This window comes from Miscanthus floridulus, chromosome 8, assembly GCF_019320115.1.
Source record: "Miscanthus floridulus cultivar M001 chromosome 8, ASM1932011v1, whole genome shotgun sequence".
Taxonomy (NCBI): Eukaryota; Viridiplantae; Streptophyta; class Magnoliopsida; order Poales; family Poaceae; genus Miscanthus; species Miscanthus floridulus.
The window spans coordinates 230,333,923-230,356,725 of NC_089587.1; the positions used below are offsets into that span (position 1 = coordinate 230,333,923).

Below are 22,803 nucleotides of genomic sequence, written 5' to 3' on the forward strand. Positions count from 1 at the left end.
AGTGTTTAGGCCCCGTTCGCTTGGAGGAATTTTGGAGGAATCTGGAGAAATTTATGAGAGAAAAACACTGTTTCGGATGAAAAAAGAAGCGGATCTAGCCGGATTTAAGGGCACGCGAACGGGGCCTTAAAAGGATATTGGCCCATCATACTATAGCTAAAAATTTGTGAGTACGTTTCATATATTCCTTGGCCAAAACATTTTACTTTTGTGAAATTTAATTTTAAGCCTCGAGAGTTTCTCAATTCCCAAATGCACGTAAAATGGTTTTCCTATTATTTTCAGTCGATAATCGAATAGAAATTGCGAGATCATGGCAACAACTCAAAGAAAAAAGTATTGTACGTGTTAAAGAGTACGTTGAGTTCCGCATGGGGAGGTGCTAGTCGGCCCTAGTCGAAATACAGCTGTTTCGCTGTACTAAACAAACGCATCCATCTCCATCTTGTTCGCTTCGTATATCATCGTGGATTATAAGCTGGAACAGTATTTTTCTCTCACACCAAATCAGTCAGCGATAAATAATCCACGATCGTTTACGACGAAACGAACATGCTGCTTGCTTGCAAAACCTGGTAAGTCACTGGCTCCAGCTTTACCTGCTCGTGCGAAGCGTGAACATTGAACATTCACCACCCCTACGCTACTCGCTCGCCTATCCCTTCCTTCTTTCGCTCGCACTTCGGATTGGTGCACCGCCTCGTGCAGCCTCTTTCTTTGTTGGTTTCAGCCAAGGCTTATCAGACAGTTGTCGATGCAGGACCCATAGGATACCCCACAAGGGAGAGAGAAGATCTAGTCCAATTAGGATTCTTCCCATGTAATCTTAGTAGTAGTACTATTCAGTAATCCTACTAGAAACTCTCATTGTAAACCGACTAGGACTCTGGCCTCCTGACTATATAAAGGAGGGTAGGGCTCCTAGGGAAGGGGACGACAGAGAACAGAACAACAATTATACAACACAATGCTTCATAATCAATCCAACGTAGAGGCTAATGCCGGCTGGACGTAGGGCTGTTACTCGATCAAGGATCGAGGGTCCGAACCAGGATAAGTCGTTTGTCTCTCGCGTTCACCATCGAGTTCTGCATACGCTGAAGCCCGAACATACTGCCTCAGGTACCCCCGTGGCAGGCTATCGGTGGTAAAACATCGACAGCTGGCGCGCCAGGTATGGGCTTTCGACGACTTTGCATCCGAGAGCTCGATGGACCTCGATAACATGATCTTCCCGACGAGATCAACTTTCATCTTCGGCTCATGGATCTGCGAGGCGGACAACTACGGCAAGCTTCAAGGCCATCTCCTCAAAGATTCGGATCATCATGGAGAATTTCCTATTTCAACAACTATGATGGATCAGCTCACCAGAAGATTCACGCAGCTCATAATATCTGATTCAAATCAGATTTCATGGCTACGCGCATCCGACTCAAATTCAAGTTCCGTGTCCAAGGTGAAGTTTTATCCGAGTCCTTTCAAGAAACCGAGTTCTTTTTTGGCAGGATTCCAGAGCACAACCCAAAACAACTCGGATTACATTCAGAGTTCTTTCAAGAAGTTGAGTTCTTTTCCGTTTGGGCTCGACAACATGGCAAAATCCTATCAGGGACAGTTCGAAAGATCCTTCAATCCAATGCTTGGGATACCACTGATAGGAGCCTAGGAGGGTCTCGTACTAACGATAACATCGCAAGACTGTATCATCCACTGGCCGGGTTCCGTTCCTGGAGATAGCGGAACCCAACTAGTCGGCACAACAACAACAGCTATTCTACCTTACCAAGGAGACTTGATCTGCGACATCAAGGCATCTACTGAAGTCATCAGCAACTCCGACAGTATGAAAACTAACACCAATAACAGAACGGCTCACGCACGGGAAGTACTCATGGTTCGACGTCCTCGGTCACCATTAAATCCCCCAGAAGCACCCGATGTCAGGTCATCAGATGAATCAGAATCCAACATATTACCCTTTGCCCAGGGCTATGATGGAGAAACCGAGAGTCAGAAACAAGCTAGAGAAAGGAAAAACAAGTTGAAGCAAGGGTGCCAACACCATGCTAGGCAGCGCAGGGAAGCCTGGATCAGATATGAGTCAGATTTGGCTGAATACGACAGAAGAAAATCACAACGAGAAGTCGAAGGAAGACGCACGGCAAATACGCCTTACGATAAGATTAGAGAAGCATTAGAAGAACTCAGAGCAACTTCACATCCCATCGAGAAGTATGAACAGCTCCAAGACTTGCTCCGGTCGACGATCCTGAGAATGCATGAAGAGAGAGACCAATCAAGACTACCAGCCAGATCAACAACCCACAGGCAAGAAGATCAAAATCAAAGGAAGTCTGCTTTCAAAAGACTCGGGCTAGGTGGAAGCCATAACGGAGGAAGTAGGAAGGAACATAATCAAGGCCACCAATTTGAACAACCAAGAAAGACCAGGAGTAGGGTGCCTACCCAGACAGCCTCATAGAATTATTCCCATCAAAACAACAGTTGGCCAGAAGGAGGTGCCGAATCCGAATTCAAAGAAGCCGGAACACACGACAGATTCCCCTGTTTCGCGAACAGGCTTGCATCGGTACGATTACCCCACAAGTTCAAACCGTCTAACCACTCTAAGTATGATGGCAAAACCGAACCAAGGCAATGGCTCAGAATATATTCACAATCAATTGAACTAGCCAGAGAAGACGACGATATCAAGACCCTATTCTTTCCCATGGCACTAGAAGCCATGCCCCTCCAATGGTTCGACAAATTAAATCCAGGATCTATCAGAAATTGGGAGGACTTGCAAACAGCTTTTTGTGAAAATTTCGCAGGAATCATTACACACCCAATCACTCATGCAGAACTGAAAGGACTCAAGCAAAAGGGAGGCGAAAGTCTTAGAAATTACTATCGACGATTCGGCGAACTACGGGCTCAAGTGCATGACATCACCGAACGAGAAGTAATTGAAGCTTTCTCTCATGGAATCATGGCTAGGTGGCAATTTCAAGACTTCTGCAAAGAAAATCCGAGAAACAATGAAGAGTTTAGACAAACAGTAGAAAAGATGATTACTGCAGAAGAAAAAACACGAGAGAGGTTCTCGGATAGAAGCAACCAGGACAACCCCGACAAGCAAAATCATCGAAATAGCAGACATCAAGAAAAAAACGTAGACCAGATAATACCATGGCAATGGCCGACAAATCAAAGAAGTTTTCCAAACCTAGGAGATATGATGACATTGAAAACATACGTTGCCCATTGCACCCTAATGGGAGGCACACCATCAGAAATTGCTACACTTTCAATGATCGATACACAAGAAAAGATACTAAGGAGAACACCAAAGAGGACAATCAAAAAAAGATGAAGACAACCACGAGGACAAAGGATTCCAAAAACCCAGGGGAACAGTAGCAGTGATCTTCTCAGGGGCTCCAGATTGCAGAAGCAAACATCAAGAAAAACTAGCACTACGGACTATCATGACAGCAGAACCGGCTACACCAAGATATCTCAATTGGTCACAGTATCCTATCCAATTTACCAGAGAAGACCAATGGACTAGCATGGGAAACGCAGGCCATTATCCACTGGTTCTAGATCCAACTATTGCAAGTATGACTGTCACCAAAGTACTAATCGATGGGGGAGCCGGACTCAATATCATCTTTTCAGAAACACTAAGGAAGATGGGACTACAACTCGCCGGGATGATTACACCAACAAGTACACCTTTTTACGGCATAGTACCAGGCAAGGCAGCCATGCCACTCGGACAAATTACTTTACCTGTTACTTTTGGAACTCCTTCGAACTACCGAACAGAGTTTATCAAATTTGAGGTCGCAGACTTCGATTCGTCATATCATGCAATCCTCGGATGCCCAGCACTGGCAAAATTCATGGCAATACCACATTATCCGTACTTACTGCTTAAGATGCCAGGACCCAACGGTATCCTTTCTCTTTGAAGTGATTTGAAGCGTGCTTTTGACTGTGACATTCAGGCAATCCAAATTGCAGCCAAAGCACAAGCCAACAATGGAAGAAAAGAAATAGCCACAATTGCTGCAGAGATGAGCCAAGAAGAATTACAAATACCGGCTAAAAAACCCAGCATCATCGCACCACCAAAAGAAGCCGACGTCAAGCAAATCGACTTGGGCACTGGCGATACCTCCAAGACAGCAACCATCAGTGCTCACCTCTCGACAAAATAGGAACTCGCGCTCACCAACTTTCTTCGGGACAACAAAGATATCTTTGCTTGGAAGCCAGCCGACATGCCAGGTGTCCCAAGAGAGTTGGCTAAGCACAGAATTGATGTTAATGAAAGCTCCAAGCCTGTAAAGCAACGGCTACGATGATTCTCACCCGACAAAAAGGCAGCGATTAAAAAGGAAATCACAAAACTGATAGCAGCCAGATTCATTAGAGAAATCCTTCATCTAGACTGGCTAGCAAACTCGGTCCTTGTGCAGAAGAAGAACACGGACGAGTGGCGCATGTGCGTCGACTACACAGATCTCAACAAACATTGCCCAAAAGATCCGTTCAGGCTACCACGCATTGACTAGATAGTTGACTCAACAGCGGGGTCTGCACTATTATCCTTTCTCGATTGCTATTCAGGGTATCACCAGATCGCATTAAAAGAACAAGACCAGAGCAAGACATCTTTCATTACTCCGTTCGATGCTTACTGTTACAAGACCATGTCGTTTGGACTAAAGAACGCTGGCGCCACATATTAAAGAGCTATCCAAACTTGCCTTGGGGATCAAATCGGTGAAAATGTGGAGGCATACATGGATGATGTAGTGGTGAAAACAAAGAACCCAGACACTCTGATTGAAGATTTAAAGCAAACCTTCAAAAACTTGAAGAGATGGAGATGGAAGTTGAACCCAAATAAATGTGTATTCGGAGTTCCATCAGGACAACTACTCGGATTTTTGGTCAGTCAGCGCGGGATTTAAGCCAGCACCAAGCAAATTAGAGCTATAATGGAGATGGGCCCACCCACAAACATCAAAGATGTGCAAAAGCTAACGGGCTGCATGGCGGCACTCAATCGTTTCATCTCAAGGCTCGGTGAAAAAGGACTACCTTTCTTTAAACTACTAAAGAAGACAGATAAGTTCGAATGGACAGAAGAAGCCAATGAAGCTTTCAAGAAACTTAAGGCATACCTCACATCCTCACCAATTCTCACACCCCCAAGGAAAGACGAAGACATGATGCTATACATTGCGGCGACTACTGCTGTGGTCAGCACGGCAATAGTCGTAGAAAGAGAAGAAGAAGGACGCGTGTATAAAGTACAATGACCCATATACTACATCAGTGAAATATTATCTGAATCAAAAATACGGTACCTGCATGTGCAAAAACTACTCTACGCCCTATTGATCACTTCACGCAAGCTTCGCCACTATTTTGAAAGCCACCAGATCACAGTGGTGACAGACTTCCCGCTCAGAGACATCTTACACAACAGAGATGCGACAGGACACATATCAAAGTGGGCAGTTGAACTCGGAGCTCTTAACATCGATTTCACCCTACAAAAAGCAATCAAATCTCAAGCCCTTGCCGATTTTGTGGTCGAGTGGATAGAGATTCAACAGCCTTTATCAGATACAATCCTTGACCACTGGAAGATGTACTTTGATGGGTCACTCAAACTAGGCGGAGCCGGTGCAGGCGTTCTCTTCATTTCTCCAGAAGGAAAACAACTCAAGTACGTCCTTCAGATATTATGGCAAGCTACAAATAACGAAGCAGAATATGAAGCCCTCATCCACGGGCTACGAGTGGCAATTACCCTCGGAATAAAGAGATTACTCGTATATGGCGATTCAGCAGTAGTCATCAACCAAATAAACAAAGATTGGGATTGCACAAAAGAAAACATGGGTGCTTACTGTGCTGAAATACGGAAACTTAAAAACATTTCCAAGGATTAGAAATTCTACACGTCCTGCGCGATTCCAACATTGCAGCAGATGTCCTCGCCAAGCTCGGATCAGACAGAGCGAAGGTTTCACCCGGCGTATTCATAGAAGAGCTATCAGTTCCCTCTATCAAACAACCCGGTGAAACAACCCATGAAATTCATGCTAAAGGCATTCAGATCTTGGTAATCAACACTTCATGGAGCCAAGTTTTCATCGACTATATCAAAGAAAATAAATTGCCAGCAGATAAAGCAGAAGCCACCCAAGTTGTTCGCAGAAGCAAAAACTATGTTCTAGTAGGAGATAGACTTTACAGAAGAGCAGCATCATCAGGAGTACTCCTAAAATGTGTCTCATTTGAAGAAGGCAAAGAGATCCTAAACGAAATACACTCAGGTTGCTATGGAAATCATGCCGCTTCAAGAACACTGGTTTGCAAAGCATTTCGCACCGGATTCTACTGGCCAACCGCTTTGAAAGACGCAGAAGAACTTGTCAGAAAATGCAAAGGTTGCCAAATATTTGCAAGACAAGCCCATGTGCCAGCTCACAATCTTATCTACATCCCACCCGCTTGGCCTTTTCCCTGCTGGGGGCTGGATCAAGTAGGACCTCTGAAGAAAGCAAAAGGCGGCTTTGAGTACATCTTTGTAGCAATCGACAAGTTCACCAAGTGGATTGAATACAAACCACTCGCGAAATACAGCGCAGCCAAAGCAGTCGAGTTCATCCAAGACATTATACACCGCTTCGGCATGCCCAATCGAATTATCACAGATCTAGGCTCCCCCTTCACAGCTACAGAATTTAAAAGCTGGGCACAAGACTGTGGTTTTAGTATAGACTACGCGTCTGTTGCACATCCAGAAGCCAACGGACAAGTAGAAAGGGCTAATGGACTCATACTAGCCGGATTAAAACCAAGGTTATACGAAGAACTAGTGGACTATGGGTCTAAATGGATTGAAGAATTACCTAAAGTAGTATGGGGGCTACGAACTCAAATAAGCAGAGCAACAGGCTACTCACCCTTCTTCCTAGTTTACGGGTCAGAAGCCGTACTGCCTGCCAATTTAATCTGGACATCACCAAAGATAGAACAATACGATGAAGGAGAAGCAGAACACACAAGAAGATTAGAATTCGATAGCTCAGAAGAAGTCAGAGTAAACGTTACCCTCCAATGAGCCAGATACCTACAAGGTTTAAGACGACACTACAACAAGAGTACCCGTCCTCGATCATTACAAGTCGGAGACTTAGTGCTAAGAAGGATACAAAAAACTAACGGACGACATAAGCTACTCAGTCCATGGGAAGGTCCGTTCATTGTCACAAAAATCACCGGACCAGGCACATACAAGTTAATAACCGAAGATGGAAGAGAAGTCAACAATACATGGCACATCAGCCAGCTAAGAAGATTCTACGTGTAAAAACAACTCAAGAAAAAACAGATATGCAAGCCACAAGGGACCAACGTTCACAATCGACAAAGGACAATATTCCTCGACAACATATGTATTAGTTTATATTCATGATCAATAAAGATGATATTCATCCACAGCATGTCTTGTCATGACTTTCAACGAGTTGTTTTCACGAAACAAAAAGCAAAATGGCTGAAAACATGCCTGAGCGTCCCGGCCGAGAGCAAAATAGCTGAAAAGACGCTTGAGCCCGCCGATGAGGGTAGCTAAAAGCTAACACCCAAAACAAAAAGCAAAATGGCTGAAAACATGCCTGAGCATCCTGGCCGAGAGCAAAATAGCTAAAAAGACGCTTGAGCCCGCCGATGAGGGTAGCTAAAAGCTAACACCCGAAACAAAAAGCAAAATAGCTGAAAACATGCCTGAGTGTCTTGGCCGAGAGCAAAATAGCTGAAAAGACGCTTGAGCCCGCCGATGAGGGTAGCTAAAAGCTAACACCCAAAACAAAAAGCAAAATGGCTGAAAACATGCCTGAGCATCCCGGCCGAGAGCAAAATAGCTGAAAAGACGCTTGAGCCCGCCGATGAGGGTAGCTAAAAGCTAACACCCGAAACAAAAAGCAAAATGGCTGAAAACATGCCTGAGCGTCCCGGCCGAGAGCAAAATAGCTGAAAAGAAGCTTGAGCCTGCCGATGAGGATAGCTAAAAGCTAACACCCGAAACAAAAAGCAAAATGGCTGAAAACATACCTGAGCCTCCCGGCCGAGAGCAAAATAGCTGAAAAGACGCTTGAGCCCGCCGATGAAGGTAGCTAAAAGCTAACACCCGAAACAAAAAGCAAAACGGCTGAAAACATGCCTGAGTATCCCGACCGAGAGCAAAATAGCTAAAAAGACGCTTCAGCCTACCGATGAGGGTAGCTAAAAGCTAACACCTAAAACTAGTCGACCAAAATTAAGCTTAAAAAGACCCTCCAGCTCTTCATTCCGAAAAGCAAGAGGCTCAGGGGCTACATCCAGATAGGAATACTTTTCCTCAGAAAAGCACAGCACAAGCGCCACTCAAGAAAGCACTCGGATGCCGAAGTTTGTCAAGGCAATATTCTATGCCGAGTCGTTTTTACATAGCGCAGACGAAAGGTTGTCAACACAAAGATCTACATCTAACAAGTCATAGCGAGGACAAAGCACTCGACGGATCACAAAAGAGGAAGAAAAGAAAAGTACTCGACAAATCGAGGGATTTCGTCAGGATAATGCATAGAGTTGTTTACAGAGCAGAGACGAAAACGGGACAAAGTACTCAGCAAGTCAAGTAACTCCGACCACACCCGGGCAAAGAATACATCAACGAAAATAAAGAATCTTCATTTGAAGAGGAGTGTAATATTACAAGAGGCTGGTCAATTGGATCAGGCATTGTCATTAGGAAGGGAAATATCAATATTTAGACTGTCTACAACCCTACTGGCTAAACCTTCGACCTCAGGCTCCATCCTCTCAACGGCGTCAAGGTATTCTTGGCTATCAGCTTCCTCTGCTATCTTGGACAGAGGTGCCTTTGGAGCAAGGACTCGGACCTGGGCTAGCACATTCTTGGTACATACTTGAGCGCACTTCTTCGCGAACTCTTGGAAACAAGTCGGAATCCAAGGAATGAACTGAGCCCAAGATTGCCCGTCATCCGCTGGAGTCCAGAGAACATCAGCTACTGAACGAAAGGATTTCCACAAAACGTTCCAATTTTCAGTAGCCGTCGCCAGCTTCCCAGACAAGTCTTCAATAGTTTTTTGGGCCTGCACAAGATCTTTATCAGCTCCACGCCTGATCAACTTAGCAAGTGCAAGTTCTTCCTCAGCATGAGTAATTACCTCCTCAACCTTGTTATGACTTGTACGAACAAGAGTCTTCATTTCATCAATGCCCTCCGAGAGTTTTTTCCTTCAACTCGGAGAGCTGGACAAGACACCAAACAACAAGTCAGCAGAAGGGAAAGGTTTGAATACTAAAAGAAACAAAGAGAACTCGGAATACCTTTACATTCTTTCTTCACGGCTTCCAAGCTCTTCATGGCCTCCGAGTTCTTTGAAGCCTCCCGGATAGCAGCATCTTTCTATTTTTCCAACTCCTGGGCAACAGTGTCTCTCTGTTTCTCTACCTCTACCACCCGGGCACGGAGAGCCTTTTCCTCTTTTTGATGCGACTTACGCTCAGTCTCCAACTCAGCTCGGAGGAGGTCAAGGTCAGTCTTTAGAGAACTTACCTCGGAGGACAACTTCTTCTCGGTTTCAGACGAAAAGAAGAAATCAGTATGGTCATGAGAGAAAGTCTAAACAATTAAAGAAAGAGAAAAATAAGGCGTAAGGACGAAGGCAAAACAAATGGCCTAAGAAAGAATCTCAGAAAAACTTACGTGAAGCTTATCCCCGAAAGAAGTCGCAGAGGACGCCAAGCTCCCCTAGGCTGTGGTCAGCTCCGATAGCCGATGGGTGGCATCGAACTATTGCACCATGTCACCGGTAAAAGAGGGACTGCCGGAAGCAAGAGAAGGGGAAGGAGAGGCCGGCTGGGGCGAAGAAAGAACGACCAAAGCAACCTTTCGAGAAGCCGAAGCCAATCCCTCAGAAGGACCCGACGCGACGGCCACAGTCACCTCCGGGGCAGCCAAGTCCGCAACTTCGCCAGGTAGCTCCGAAGCCCCCGCAGCAACTTCACCAACGGTATGTTGCGAGTCCTGAGGCTCGGAACTCAACGGCACGGCAGAAGGCTAAGAAGAAGTTGACGAAGAAACAAGAGAAGACAAAACACTGAAGATTGATAAAAGAAATCACCGATGAGAACCAGAAGAAGGAAGACAGAAACAAAAGGATGAAGCCAGAATCTACTCACCCAACCACTTTCTTCTTCGCGAAGCCAAAAGAAGGCCTCGCAGGGGGGACCACGACGGTGAAAACGTCCCCGCCACCCGACGACGGGAGCGGGATAGCAGATAACGGAGCCACGGAAGAAGCCGGGGCTAGAGCCATGGAAGAACTCTGCACTAGAGGAGCGGTAGAGCTCGGTACCGAGGCTACCAAAAAACTCGACACCAGAGCTTCAGAAGAAGTCAGCGCGGGAGCCTCAGAAGAACTCATACCCGACGTCCGGTTACTTCAAAAAGTTCAAGACTAAAAGTCAAGACAAAGAAGAGAAATTCAATGCAACAGGAATATGAAAACAACTCACCGCTGCATGATGAGGGGTACTTCGTCATCCTCCTCTCCCTCAGCCAAGGAAACCAGAGCACCTGCTGAAAAAAGAATAAAAAGTACTCAGTTCAAGAGAGAAACAGGAAAACAAAGGAACAAAGAGTATTAAATGTGCTCACCTAAGAGCATGCTAGCAACAACTGGAGTACCTGAGAGAGTACTTGATTTGCGAGGCTTCTTAGAGGCAGGCAGGCCAGATGAAGACCCATCCATTCGCCCCCTCTTCGGGACACTACGAGGACCGCGAGGGACTAGACGAGGAACATATTCTTCATATACATCAACAAATCCGGAAGAAACTCCAGGAAGCGCTGTGGAGGGTGGGGACTTACTAGTTGCAAAAGTTCCAGCAAGTTTATCCCCAGTCTCCGCCACGGCAGGGAGAACATCAAGAGGGATCGGGTCAACAAAGTTTTGCCCAAGCTCCTACGAAAAAGGATAAAATAGCAAGACAAGGAAAAGCTAAGCAAAAATGGATGCAGCAAGAGTACATAAAGTATCCAAACAAAGAGATAAACAACTCACAGCTGGGGGTGGGTTGTTGGCAGAGAACTCGGAGACAGCAGGAGGAATAACGCTCACTCCTTTCAGCATCTTCTGGAGACGCTCGAGTACCTCCTCATCGGTCAGCTCAAGAGCTGGGACCATGCGTGAAGGATCCTCGGCCCCTGAATACTTCAAGCCAAGGTGCTCCCGCTCTTTCAAAGGTTGAACTCGGCGACGAAGAAAACTCGAAACAATACCAAAACCGGTTAAACCTGGCTGTTTCAGCATGCTAATCCTATCAAGGAGTGGCTGGATCACTTGAATCTCAGCAGGTGACTCAAGTTTCTTGTCCCATCGGTCATTCACCACAGGACCAGATCCAGAGTGGACGACAAGGGAAGGGATCAAATTGGCAGCATAAAACCAATCGGCACACCAATCTTTTACAGAATCAACCAGGTCATAGTCAAAGAACTTGCTCTTAAGACCCTAGCGAAATTGAATCCCGCAACCACCAAGAACGCTGGTTTCTTCGTGGCGGGGTTGAGGTTTCAGACGAAAGAAGTAGCGAAAAAGAGATAGAGAAGGAGAGATTCTAAGGAAAGCTTCACAGAGATGAACGAAAACGGAAAGATGGAGAACGGCATTAGGGGTTAGATGGTTCAGACTAATCCCAAAATAACCAAGAAACTGATGAAGGAAGGCGGAAGCAGGAAGGCAAAGTCCGGCGCGGACAAAGAAAACGAAGAGGACAATCTCACCAGGACCCGGAGCAGGAACCCGATGCTCATCCGGAACTCTCCATTCAGCGATTACTTTGCTTTGGATCAAGCCGTCGCTGACGAGCTCGCGCAGCTGATCTTCGCTTGTTGTTGGAGCCGGCCAAACCTTCTGAGCAGCCCTCATGGCCACGAACTCTTGGTTCTCGATCAAAGAAAGGGATGACTCCTCGTCCACAAAAGTTGCCTGGGACTTGCTCGCGGTTTTCTTCTTACCCATGAACTAGCGGAAGCAAAAAGGTACTGGGGAAGATGAAGCTAGATGGCGGCGCTAAGGACGGCGGCGGCAATGGCGACGGTGGATGATTAAGAGCTAGGGTTTGAAGGCAAAAGAAAGGCAGTAAAGAAAAAGAGGACGAAGGGTCTATAAATAAATTTTACAGCGTTAGAAACGGCCCACCAGGCCCGTTAAAACACCATGTGAGAACGCAATGGTCCATTTACTGACGCAGCTAAAACAACGGAGGGCACAAATCCACACAACGGTATAATCCAATGGGCAGATTTCAGACTTATCCGTCCAGCACCACGGCAGGGTTATCAGATCACTACAAGAACAACCCGTCAACCAAGAAAAAACAAAGGGCTACCTCGCAAGGAACAAAAGAACCCGATTATTTAAGAAAGAACTCGGTAATCTCATGAACGACAGGGATCACAGCAGAGAAGTAAAGGACAACTCAGAAGACAAGATTCGTTCTATTACAAGCGACTTCAAAAATAGAAGATTACAAATCTTACAAGACCCAATGAACTCGGTACCACGAAAAGCAAAGTAGCAAAGAGGAACACGGACACGGCTAGGCTCTGGAACGACTACGTGTCCCAAATTGCTACTCAGAAGGACAAACCGCCATCAGCTACACTGTTTTCTTCAAAGGATGGACGCAGTGCATCCAAGGCGGAAATCAGCAGCACGGCATGACAACATGGAGCAGAGAAGGCCAGCGGGCATCTGTCTACCCAAGACCGATGTGATGCTGGATATGGTGTTGATCTGCACCAGACAGTCTCAGGACAGGCGGCGAAGATCAACCCAGAACTGCCAGATGAAGGAACGAAGCCCACATCACAAGACTTCCTCCAACTACCGCCATGTACATCCTGGTACAATGCTGTCACGGGATTAGCCTACCTCTAATCCCTATCACAAGACTTCCTCCAGCTACGACAAGACACACAGGAACTACAAAATATGCCCGAGGGCTGCTCTACTTCACAAACTACCATGTTCATGACCACGAAGGTTTCAATAGAATATCCAATGGATGAAAACAAGCACTCCGGGACAGTATTTATAGATCAAAGGAGCGGCGCACATGGACTAGGAGTACCAATGAAATAAGCCTAACAAAGGACACAGTGAAAAGACAGGACTCAATAATGGAAGACTTAGGCGAGAGGGAACAGTACTCGAAGACGAGCATATTCGGAAGAATATACCAGCACAGTACAACCGTGAACAAAAGACATTTACACTCAACCACCACCATACAACTACATCTGACAACAGCAGACTATCAAAGAATACGCTAAGACCTCGCATCCGAGTTCTTCCTGAACAAAACAACACGGATATACGCTCGGAGGCTGCATGCTGTGAAACTACTCGGATGATGGTTTAATCCAAGACTAAAGGGCTGCTTCGGAAAGATGCCGCAAAACTACTCAGATGATGACATAATCCAAGTCTCGGGGACTACTTCAGAACACAAATTTTCAAACAACATAAAGATTCAAGACCCTCCAACTTTTTGTTCCAAATAGCAAGAGGCTCGGGGGCTACACTCAGTGAGTGCCCTTTTTCTTCGAAAAAGCGCACGTCACCAAAAGACTTCCTCAACGCAGACTACTTCAAGACATTACGACAAAAAGAACCCGAAACGAGCCATATTCGAGTTCTTTTTGATAAAACTTCAACGAACAAACAGATCAACTTCAAGACAAGATCCTCCAGCTCCTTGTTCCAAATAGCAAGAGGCTCGGGGGCTACAACCAGATGGATGTACTTTTTCTTTAAAAAACACTCACCACTCGAAGGTCCCAAGAAGCGCTACAAGGTTTCACTCCAGAAAGCACTCGGATGACGTTTGTTCCTACTCAACAAGACTTGAAGGAGCAAAACGAGACTTTCAGAGCTCAACCATGAAGTGTTTGGGGGCTTGTCGATACGTGACCCACAGGATATCCCGCAAGGGAGAGAGAAGATCTAGTCCAACTAGGATTCTTCCCATGTAATCTTAGTAGTAGTACTATTCAGTAATCCTACTAGAAACTCTCATTGTAAACCGAGTAGGACTCTGGCCTCCTGACTATATAAAGGAGGACATGACTCCTGGGGAAGGGGACGACAGAGAACAGAACAATAATTGTACAACACAACGCTTCATAATCAATCCAACGTAGAGGCTAACGCCGGCTGGACGTAGGGCTGTTACTCGATCAAGGATCGATGGTCCGAACCAGGATAAGTCGTTTGTCTCTCGCGTTCACCATCGAGTTCTGCATACGCTGAAGCCCGAACATACTGCCTCGGGTACCCCGTGGCAGGCTATCGGTGGTAAAACATCGACAACAGTCAACAGTGTTTTTCTTTCACAACGAACCAGTACCAGCCGGGCTTATCAGCCCAGAAACCAACCAGCGAACAGACCGGTGGTCTCTTGGATGATCCAAATTCCAAAACCAACGGAATAGCCCTTGGCGTACGCGTGCCTCGATCCATCGGTAGTCTTTGTCTCACCTGCATCGTTCGTTTCCCTCCCCCACTTTTCGTTGGTTGGTTTCTGGACTGATAAGTCGGGTTGGTGTTGGTTTGTTATGAGAGAAAAACAATATTGGCTGACTGATAAGCCCTGATCAAAATCAACAAACGAACATGCTAAATATCGCTGAAACAGCTCGTGAAATCATTTTTTATTCATTTCAGCACCGATGCATCTACGTGTCTCGATGCTGAGTTTTCTGGCTCTGGCACCGGCCCCTGCAGCGTGTTGTATTGATTCTGAGTTCTTCTGTCTCCTAGTTTCAGCATCGATATTTGATACAGTGTGGGTAGTATTATGCCTTTTCTCGTCTGGGAACCAACAGGATGCCCACGCGATGCCGGATCGCGGCCAGCCTCCACAGCCAGAAATGGAGCCACCGCCCGGTCCACTGTTGGATGTTGGCGCACGGCGCACCGACGCCGACGCCCACCGGCATATTTCCCCTGCCCAGGAGTGCTGCTGCGGCAGCTGCGCATGGGGGCGGCCCTACCACCAGTGTCGTTTGTTGGACTGGTGGAGGTGCGGGGAGGAGGAGGACGGCACCGCATCATACCCTGGCCACATTGTTGGGAGCGAGCGAGGGTAGCTGCGCGTGGAAACCAAGGATCCAATGCAATATTGCAATCCAGTTCCGGTGGACTCATCACTCATGGACCGTAGGAAGGGGAGGAACGGGGATCGTCTCATGTGCGCTTTTGACCTCTCCGTTCCAGGCTCCAGCCGTCCAGCGCAGCGTGGGCCGGTCGCGCCTCGAGCGGCAGCGCAGCGCAGGCCGCATGCGCCTGACGCCCAGTGCCCATGTGACTCGTGCCCGACGCCCAGTGACCTCTGCGTGCCTGCTGGTGCGGTGCGGTGCCTACGGACTGCCGAGCGAGAGCCTTTATATACCACAGAAGAGGACCAGATTTATCCAGCGTCACCAAACCTGATTCACATGCCGTGACCGTGACGGTGTGATGGAAATGCACGGGCTGGCTACTGGACTTGGCGGTGGTCAAAAGCCTGGCAGACGCAAGCATGATCCCCGATCCGGACATAAGTCTCGTACTATAGAGGGAGCTACTCTTGTCCAGAAACAGATACCATCTCGGCAAGGTGCTCCTACATTCCGCCGTGCACATGTGATTGCTGCTGCCTGCCGGCCGCAGGGGGCAAATCTACAGGTCACAGCACGGGAGGAGTCAAGTTTAGCGGCGGCCCAAGCTATAGTACTAGGAGTATTCTGAAACCGTGATACATACTCGTAGGAGACAGGAGACGAGGCGCCCATGTTTTGCACTCACCTAATAACCATGATTAGTAAGTTGGGTCCAAAGATATGGCTGGCCGTTGTGGCTGCATCTGCATGCTGCGTGCATGGAGTATTGGACATTGTTGTGGTTTCGTGGTGCTTCGCTTCACCTTCAAGCTTCTCTTTGTTTAGGCCGACAAGCAGTCACATCACATGGTTGAAGCGTACTATAGGGCGCGTTTAGTTTGGCAACACGATTCTCCACTGTAGCATTTCGTTTGTATTTATGAATTATTGTCCAAACATTGACTAATTAGGCTCAAAAGATTCGTCTCGCAAAATTAAAGCAAACTGTGCAATTAGTTTTTTATTTCGTCTACATTTAGTACTCCATACATGTACCGCAAGTTTGATGTGACGGAAGAGCAAAGTGACACCGAAAGCTAACGGCCGGGACCGGGAAGAACAAACCCGAGTCTTGTTTAGTTCATAGGCCAAAACTTTACGATCTACTCCATCGAATGGTTGAAACATATGCATAAAGTATTAAATATAGACAAAAAAAATAACTAATTGTACAGATTATGACTACTTTACGAGATGAATTTTTTAAGCCTAATTAGTCATTGATTTGACAATAAAGTGCTACAGTAACACATATGCTAATGACGAATTAATTAGACTTAATAAATTTGTCTTACGATTTACTAATGAATTCTGTAGTTTGTTTTTTTATTAGTATCCGAATACCCCATACGACACCCCATATAACATCCGATGTGCCCCAAAATTTTACCCCTTGAATCTAAACACCACCTGAGATGTACGTGCCAAACAAACTGCAACCTCTAGCTAGCATCAGCACGAACCCATAGCACTGACTCTGTTCGCTTATCTTATAATTCGTTTTTTTTTGCTTGTTTTTAGTAGAAACATTGTTTTTTTCTCACCACAAAATAGCCGGAATAGTGTTTCGGCATGTTTTTTCAACGAAGCGAACGACACCAATGTATATGGATCGGGTTGTTGCGCCCCTCACACCTGTTCTATCAGTCTGCCTTTTTTCTTTTCCGTTTTAATAAAACGGATGGGATGGCGTCCAAGAGAACGGCAACGGACGCACGGTGCCATAACAGAACACGGGACCTGCCAGGCTAAAAAAAAACACGGGACCTGCCATGCTCGCCTTTTCTTTTTGCTCGCTTTCTTTGGTAGGGACACTGGCGATAAGTAAGCCATTATTATAAGTGACAAATTGAACGAACTTTCCACGCGGCAGTATCTTTGTCGCTACATACTAAACTTCAGGCAGTTTCCGCAGAAGCTCAGTCTTGACAGCGGCATACATACAGGAACGTGAGAGAGAGATCGAGTAACAACAACTTTCTCTGATCGTTGTCGAATCTTTTTACCGGTAGCTTTAGCTTCAGGCGCAAGCATGTCTGCGCTGATACATACGGGCATACGGCTATCCGATCCAATCGAGTGGCGGGCGGTGGGTGGACACCGCCGCGTACGTACGTGCGTTCAACGGCTGCTCGATCGGTTATTTGTTGGACCAGTACGTTGTTTCGCAGGAAAACAAGACCGCCAGCCGCGACTGCTGCAACGGCAAGCAGCTGGTAGCCCAGGCCCAGGGCATATCAGCATATGCCACGGTTGCATAACGCTTGGCTTGCGCGCGCATGTGGCAGCTGGTGGTGGCGGCGACTGCGCGGCGCTGCTGGTACGTACGTGTTGAGTCGTGCCGCCGTGCGTACATACGGGGGCGCGGCAGTCCGGCGAAATCGTTGTCGCCGGGACGACGACACCTGCTGGCTCTGGGTGCAACGGGACGGGACACGTACTTGGTCGTGCACAACTTTTCGACGTACGCACGTACGAAAACGTGTGATGGATGGTGACATCGTGTCCAGGAAATGTGTGCGGCTCGCGGCTTGACCGCATCCCTTCTGGAAAACACGGATCGGCAGTAGTGACTGCGTGCGTGGAAATGCAACGGACGGTGTGCGTCATCCGGTGGATTCAGAAGCATCCACAGGAGCGATCGCATTCGCCAGTTGCTGCCGTGCCCACCCACACGCTGCCACACAGCCCGCCGGCCATGCATTGTGCTAGGTGTAACGGCCCATGTCCACTCGAACCGGGCCTATTGGGAGTTACGAATGGAGTGGGCCAGTATGTTCCTCCAAAGCCCAAAAGTAAATACGAATGGAGTGGGCCAGTATGTTCCTCGAAACCCCAAAAGTAAATTGAATTAGCTCTCTTCGGCCACAGAAGTACAGAGTAGACGTAGTCGTAGTAGGAACGTACCGGTCTTTCGTTAAAGAAGGGAATATATTTCTAAGAGAACATAAAGAAGGGAATACATAATTTGAATCCAGATCAATTTTTAGTTTATTTAAAATTAAATGGTCAGATATATCCACATCTTTCACCGTACCCAACCAATTAAGCTAGGATTATTACTTGTTATTAGTCATAGTTTTTTTCTTATCGACGCCGCCGTACCTATACGTTACTGTATATACGTTCAGCCTACGGTCCGCACCAGAGAGAACGTACTTTGCAAGTAAACATGTGCTACAAATAGCCATCACATAAAGTGGTCAAAATAAAGTAAACACGGGCGTATATGCGACTACTTTTTATATGCCTGTGCGTGAGTGGCTCTAATTATCCCCGATCCCGTCCAATGTTTCCAGTCTTTTCACTGTAGCCTTTTGGTTCGCCTTTTTCTGCATGCATGCATTTCTGTTCCCCTACCTGTCTACCTACTCTAAACGTGTGTCGCCACGGTTTACATGTCAATAAATTTAACTCGAATTACAGAAAATACGTACAATATTTGTGTCTCCAAATAAATTTGTTAAAAAAACTAGATTAAAATATCTATCAATGATATTAATTATGTGCCATAAATATTAATATTTTTTAATATATATTTAGTCAAAGTTGTTTTTTAAAAGTGAAAGCGACAAATATTTAGGGACGGAGGAGTACGCCTCGCTCGTTACTGTTGACGGGAACATTCCTATGCTTCATTTGCCTTGTTGCTGGTCTGGTCAAGCAACGGGAAAAATCTGCAGCTATATGTGGTTTACCTGCTGTCCCTCTTTAGTTTGGCCCAACAGAAACAGCTACTAGTGATCAGTGTGCTATGTATCGTCTAAATGGGGCACAATACAGTACTCCTACATGCATGGTAATCAACCGAATTGGCCTGGCTGCTGAATCCCATAGTGTCAGTATGTACGTAACTAATGATGATACGCTAGGCACTTATCTAGTCAGTGCAAGACTCAACCAGCCAACCGACCGACCGACCAACCAATCTGTGGGTTGATTGCTATCCCCACGATTCCAGCTGGTGGTTATTTGCATGCATGTTCTCGAATTGCATCCGTGGTGCATGCCATGTTCGTTCTCAGCGGGTCAACATACATGCACGCACGCACGCATGCATGCATGTGTACGCGTTCTGACCGTTTCCCGTGTCATCGTGTGATTTTTGCTCTCTGTCGTCGCCTCGTCGGTACACTCCTACTACCTTCCTCCGTCCGATTCGTACGTCTTCACTTCTCTGTCGCTGGATCTTCCGGCAAACGTGCATCCATCGCCGTCGTCCGGCCCCGGCCAACTCCCCATCCCCATCGGGTAGATATTGTTTTGCCTCCTCCGATTTGCTACAGGTCGTGTGGTGAAGCGTGTAGTACAATATAAGCTGGCTGTTTTTTCAGTCCATATGTTCAACAGATGCCACTACCATTGCAAGTGCAGCATTTGAAGCTGCTGCACTGAGAGCAAGCCATTGAATAACGGAACAGCTAGCATTATATACATAGGAGCTACAAATAAATTCGCATATATAATCGAGAAACAAAGATTATATTGTACAGATCAACATTCGATTTTTTTTTAAAATTTGTTTGCAGTGCTGATGCTATACATTTTTGTTTTGTCCATGTGGATACAGAAACATTAATGTTCGATCAGTGTGGTTTGGTAGGCATTTCCGATCCTCTTGTGACAGAAGAAATAATAAATTCGCAAACAGAAGAAGAAGAAATAAGAGACTTTTCTGAATGTGCCATTATAAAAGATCGCAATCCCTTGTGTACCCCTGAAAAAATTCAGCGGTCTTCAGCGCCACTACTCCAACTTTTTCGTGTCCTCCATGCCACTTCCGTCAGTTTAGGCTCTAACGCCGTCAAACTGCAGGTGTGAAAAGACGAAAATACCCTTAAGTTCAAATATGTTATTAATTTTTTTTAGCATCTTAACAACTTCAAATGAAAAAACTCAAAACTAGAAAGTTATAGATCTCGTCGAGATGTATAATTTTCATATAATTTTTTTATTTAATTCTGCAAAAAAAATATGATTTTTCTAAGATATATTAATCATATCAAATCATATTTTTTTTGCGCTGAAGACCGCTGAATTTTTTCAGGGCCACACAGGGAATTACGATCTTGTATAATGGCACACAGGGAAAAGTCTCAAGAAATAATAGGGTGCAGCACATATATTATATACAACATGCATCCCAGAAATATACTCATATATCGCTTGAATTCGGCGCAAAATCTACAAAAGTTGCTTTTCCTAATACAACAGCTAGTTACATCACATAAAAACTGTACATTGATTTTTGCACGGCTTGCTTGTTTAAAGAGCAACCGTATATACATATATATAGTAGCACACTGGTACTGTACATATACGATATACACATGACCTTTTCATTCCTCATCATCTCTCAGTGCTACAGAAGAAACAGAAAAGGAAGAGAGTATGTAGGAGAATCAAGGAAGGTGGGGGGAAACTCTCTATTTCATCTTACAAGTCTTATCCATGGATAATGGACGATCTTGGTCACAATTCAGGCCTTGTTTGGATGTATGTGTATCCACCTCAATCCATAATTCAATTCCATTTCACTTTAACACATATGGATTAAGACGAATACATCCACATCCAAATAAGGTCTCACTGTAGTTCGAATTCCCCTCACTGCTGCTGCTTCAGCACTGCAAAACACCGCAAGAATCCAACAAAATATCGTGTTAGATGTCGCTTCAAATGCACGGCCGCCCTAAAACACGCTCTATCTCTCTGAAACCACCAGACAAAAAAAAAGACACTCATTTCTCAATCACCTTGCATATGTATCCAAATTGATGTTCAAAAATATGTATCCAAATTCAGAGAACTTAATAAGTAATCCGTTCTTGATAATAGATCAGAAAATTAAACAAATTACAGAGTACAGAAGCAGTTGGAGGGGGAAAAAGAAGAGTACTTACAAGGGTTCTTGGGGGCCTGGAGAGTCCTCAACAGGAGCTGCATCGCATCGACCTGAGCTTTGAGAGACGCGGCGTAGTCTAGGGTTTCACCCAGCAGCGTGCACTCGTCCACCATCCCTCTCCCTCCCGGAACCATCTCCCTCAGCGCCCTGGCCCGCCTACTCGCCATGACCCTCGCGACAGCGCCTGCCGCCCTGGCCGTGGCTCTGCTCTTGGGCCTCGCCCGGAGCCGCCTCCTCGAGATCATCTTCTTGCAGCCGGCGGCTGCCACCGTCTTGCACGGCGACGACGACTTGCATTGACCCGAAGGCCGTGCAACGACAAGGTGGTGCCCGTCGTCGTCGGCGGCGGCGGCCCAGCTGGTAGGCCGCTGGCGGCGGCCGTGCTGGGTCGACGAGAGCTCCGCTGCCAGGGCCCAGCTCCAGCGCGGCCCGGTGCCCCTTACGGAGGCGAGGGCGGCGTCGGCGGCGTGCCTGACGGCGTCCCTCCTCTCGTGGAGGCTCATGCCTCTCGACGACGACGCAGCACCGCGCTTCCTGAGCCCTAGAACCAGGTTCTTGAGGATCGCGTGCCTGAACTTCTTGGACCCTGCAGCTGCACTCATGCCGCCTAGGCTGCTGCTGCTGCTGCCTGGTGGTGAAGAAGACATGGAACGGTAGATGCAATTGCAAGCACGACACCTGGTGGGCTTTTTTTGTCTACCGTACCAATGGAACAAGAATGTAATACAACAGCTCTGAATCCGGGTGCTAATTTGCCGGATAATCGCATACGAGCTCGTACTAACGATGGTGCTTTAATAACTGTGGATGGATCGAAGGGGAGATATTTGTTTGTGAGCTGAGCTGAGAGCTAGAGAAAGGGAGCGCAAAAGAAGAAGAGAAAAAAAGATAATAATGCAAGGTTGTTAGCAAGATCATCACACACATGAGTGGTGTTGGTGTGTGTGGCAATGCGAGGAACGGAGCCTAGCTATATATGGCGTTCATTGGCTGGGGCTGGGAGGAGGGCGGTGGCCCTAAACTGTAAACGGCGAGGAGACAGTGCACATGCAGGCACATGGGAGAGGTCAAGGCCCAGGTCCACAATGCCATGCCATGCATCTTGCAATTGCAAGCTTTGCCTTGCTTCAATGAATTAATATGTATACTCGGCGTATACGATGCGTACTAGCAAGTACCAAGTACTTGACGACGTGCATGCAATGTCCCAAAAAAACATTAGAGAGAGGCCCCATCGCCCACATGTTATGTATGAGGCAGCTCTATAGCCTTACGTGAACAGTACACTGTACCTGAAAGTTGACAATAGCATAGTCATTTTTATTTTATTTTTGGCGACTGTGTGTTGCATGATCATTATTCATCAGTGGTGTAAATGATCGATATATACGATGTTGTGCGCGTACGTCATTTAAATTTGTGTTTCAGTATATATATGCTAGTGCCACTTCGGCACCCTTAACCAGTTCATATATATGAACATAAGAAATATATAGGAGTATTTCATTTGGTCCGATCTTTAATTCTTTATTAAACATAGACTACTCCACCGATGTTTCTTATAGGTCACATGCATGCA

The 22,803-nt window shown here is 46.4% G+C and overlaps 1 protein-coding gene across 1 annotated transcript; it reads right to left on the reverse strand.

Annotated features, from left to right (window-relative positions):
* Nucleotides 1–20,438: 20,438 nt before the first annotated feature.
* LOC136475319 (transcription factor IBH1-like 1) lies at nt 20,439–22,230 on the reverse strand. Its single transcript, XM_066472862.1, has 2 exons — nt 21,223–22,230; nt 20,439–20,946 (listed from the first exon to the last, which is right to left on the reverse strand). Exons 1-2 carry the CDS (start codon nt 21,869–21,871, stop codon nt 20,927–20,929), a joined length of 669 nt encoding a protein of 222 aa, XP_066328959.1. The 5' UTR covers nt 21,872–22,230; the 3' UTR covers nt 20,439–20,926.
* Nucleotides 22,231–22,803: the final 573 nt, after the last annotated feature.

What these genes read in the sequence shown, in the direction of transcription:
- LOC136475319 (XM_066472862.1), bottom strand. Translation starts at nt 21,871, where the DNA reads ATGTCTTCTTCACCACCAGGCAGCAGCAGCAGCAGCCTAGGCGGCATG. An exon ending in CCAGGCCCCCAAGAACCCTT is followed by an intron (nt 20,947 to 21,222) that starts GTAAGTACTCTT and finishes GGTGTTTTGCAG; the next exon opens with TGCTGAAGCAGCAGCAGTGA.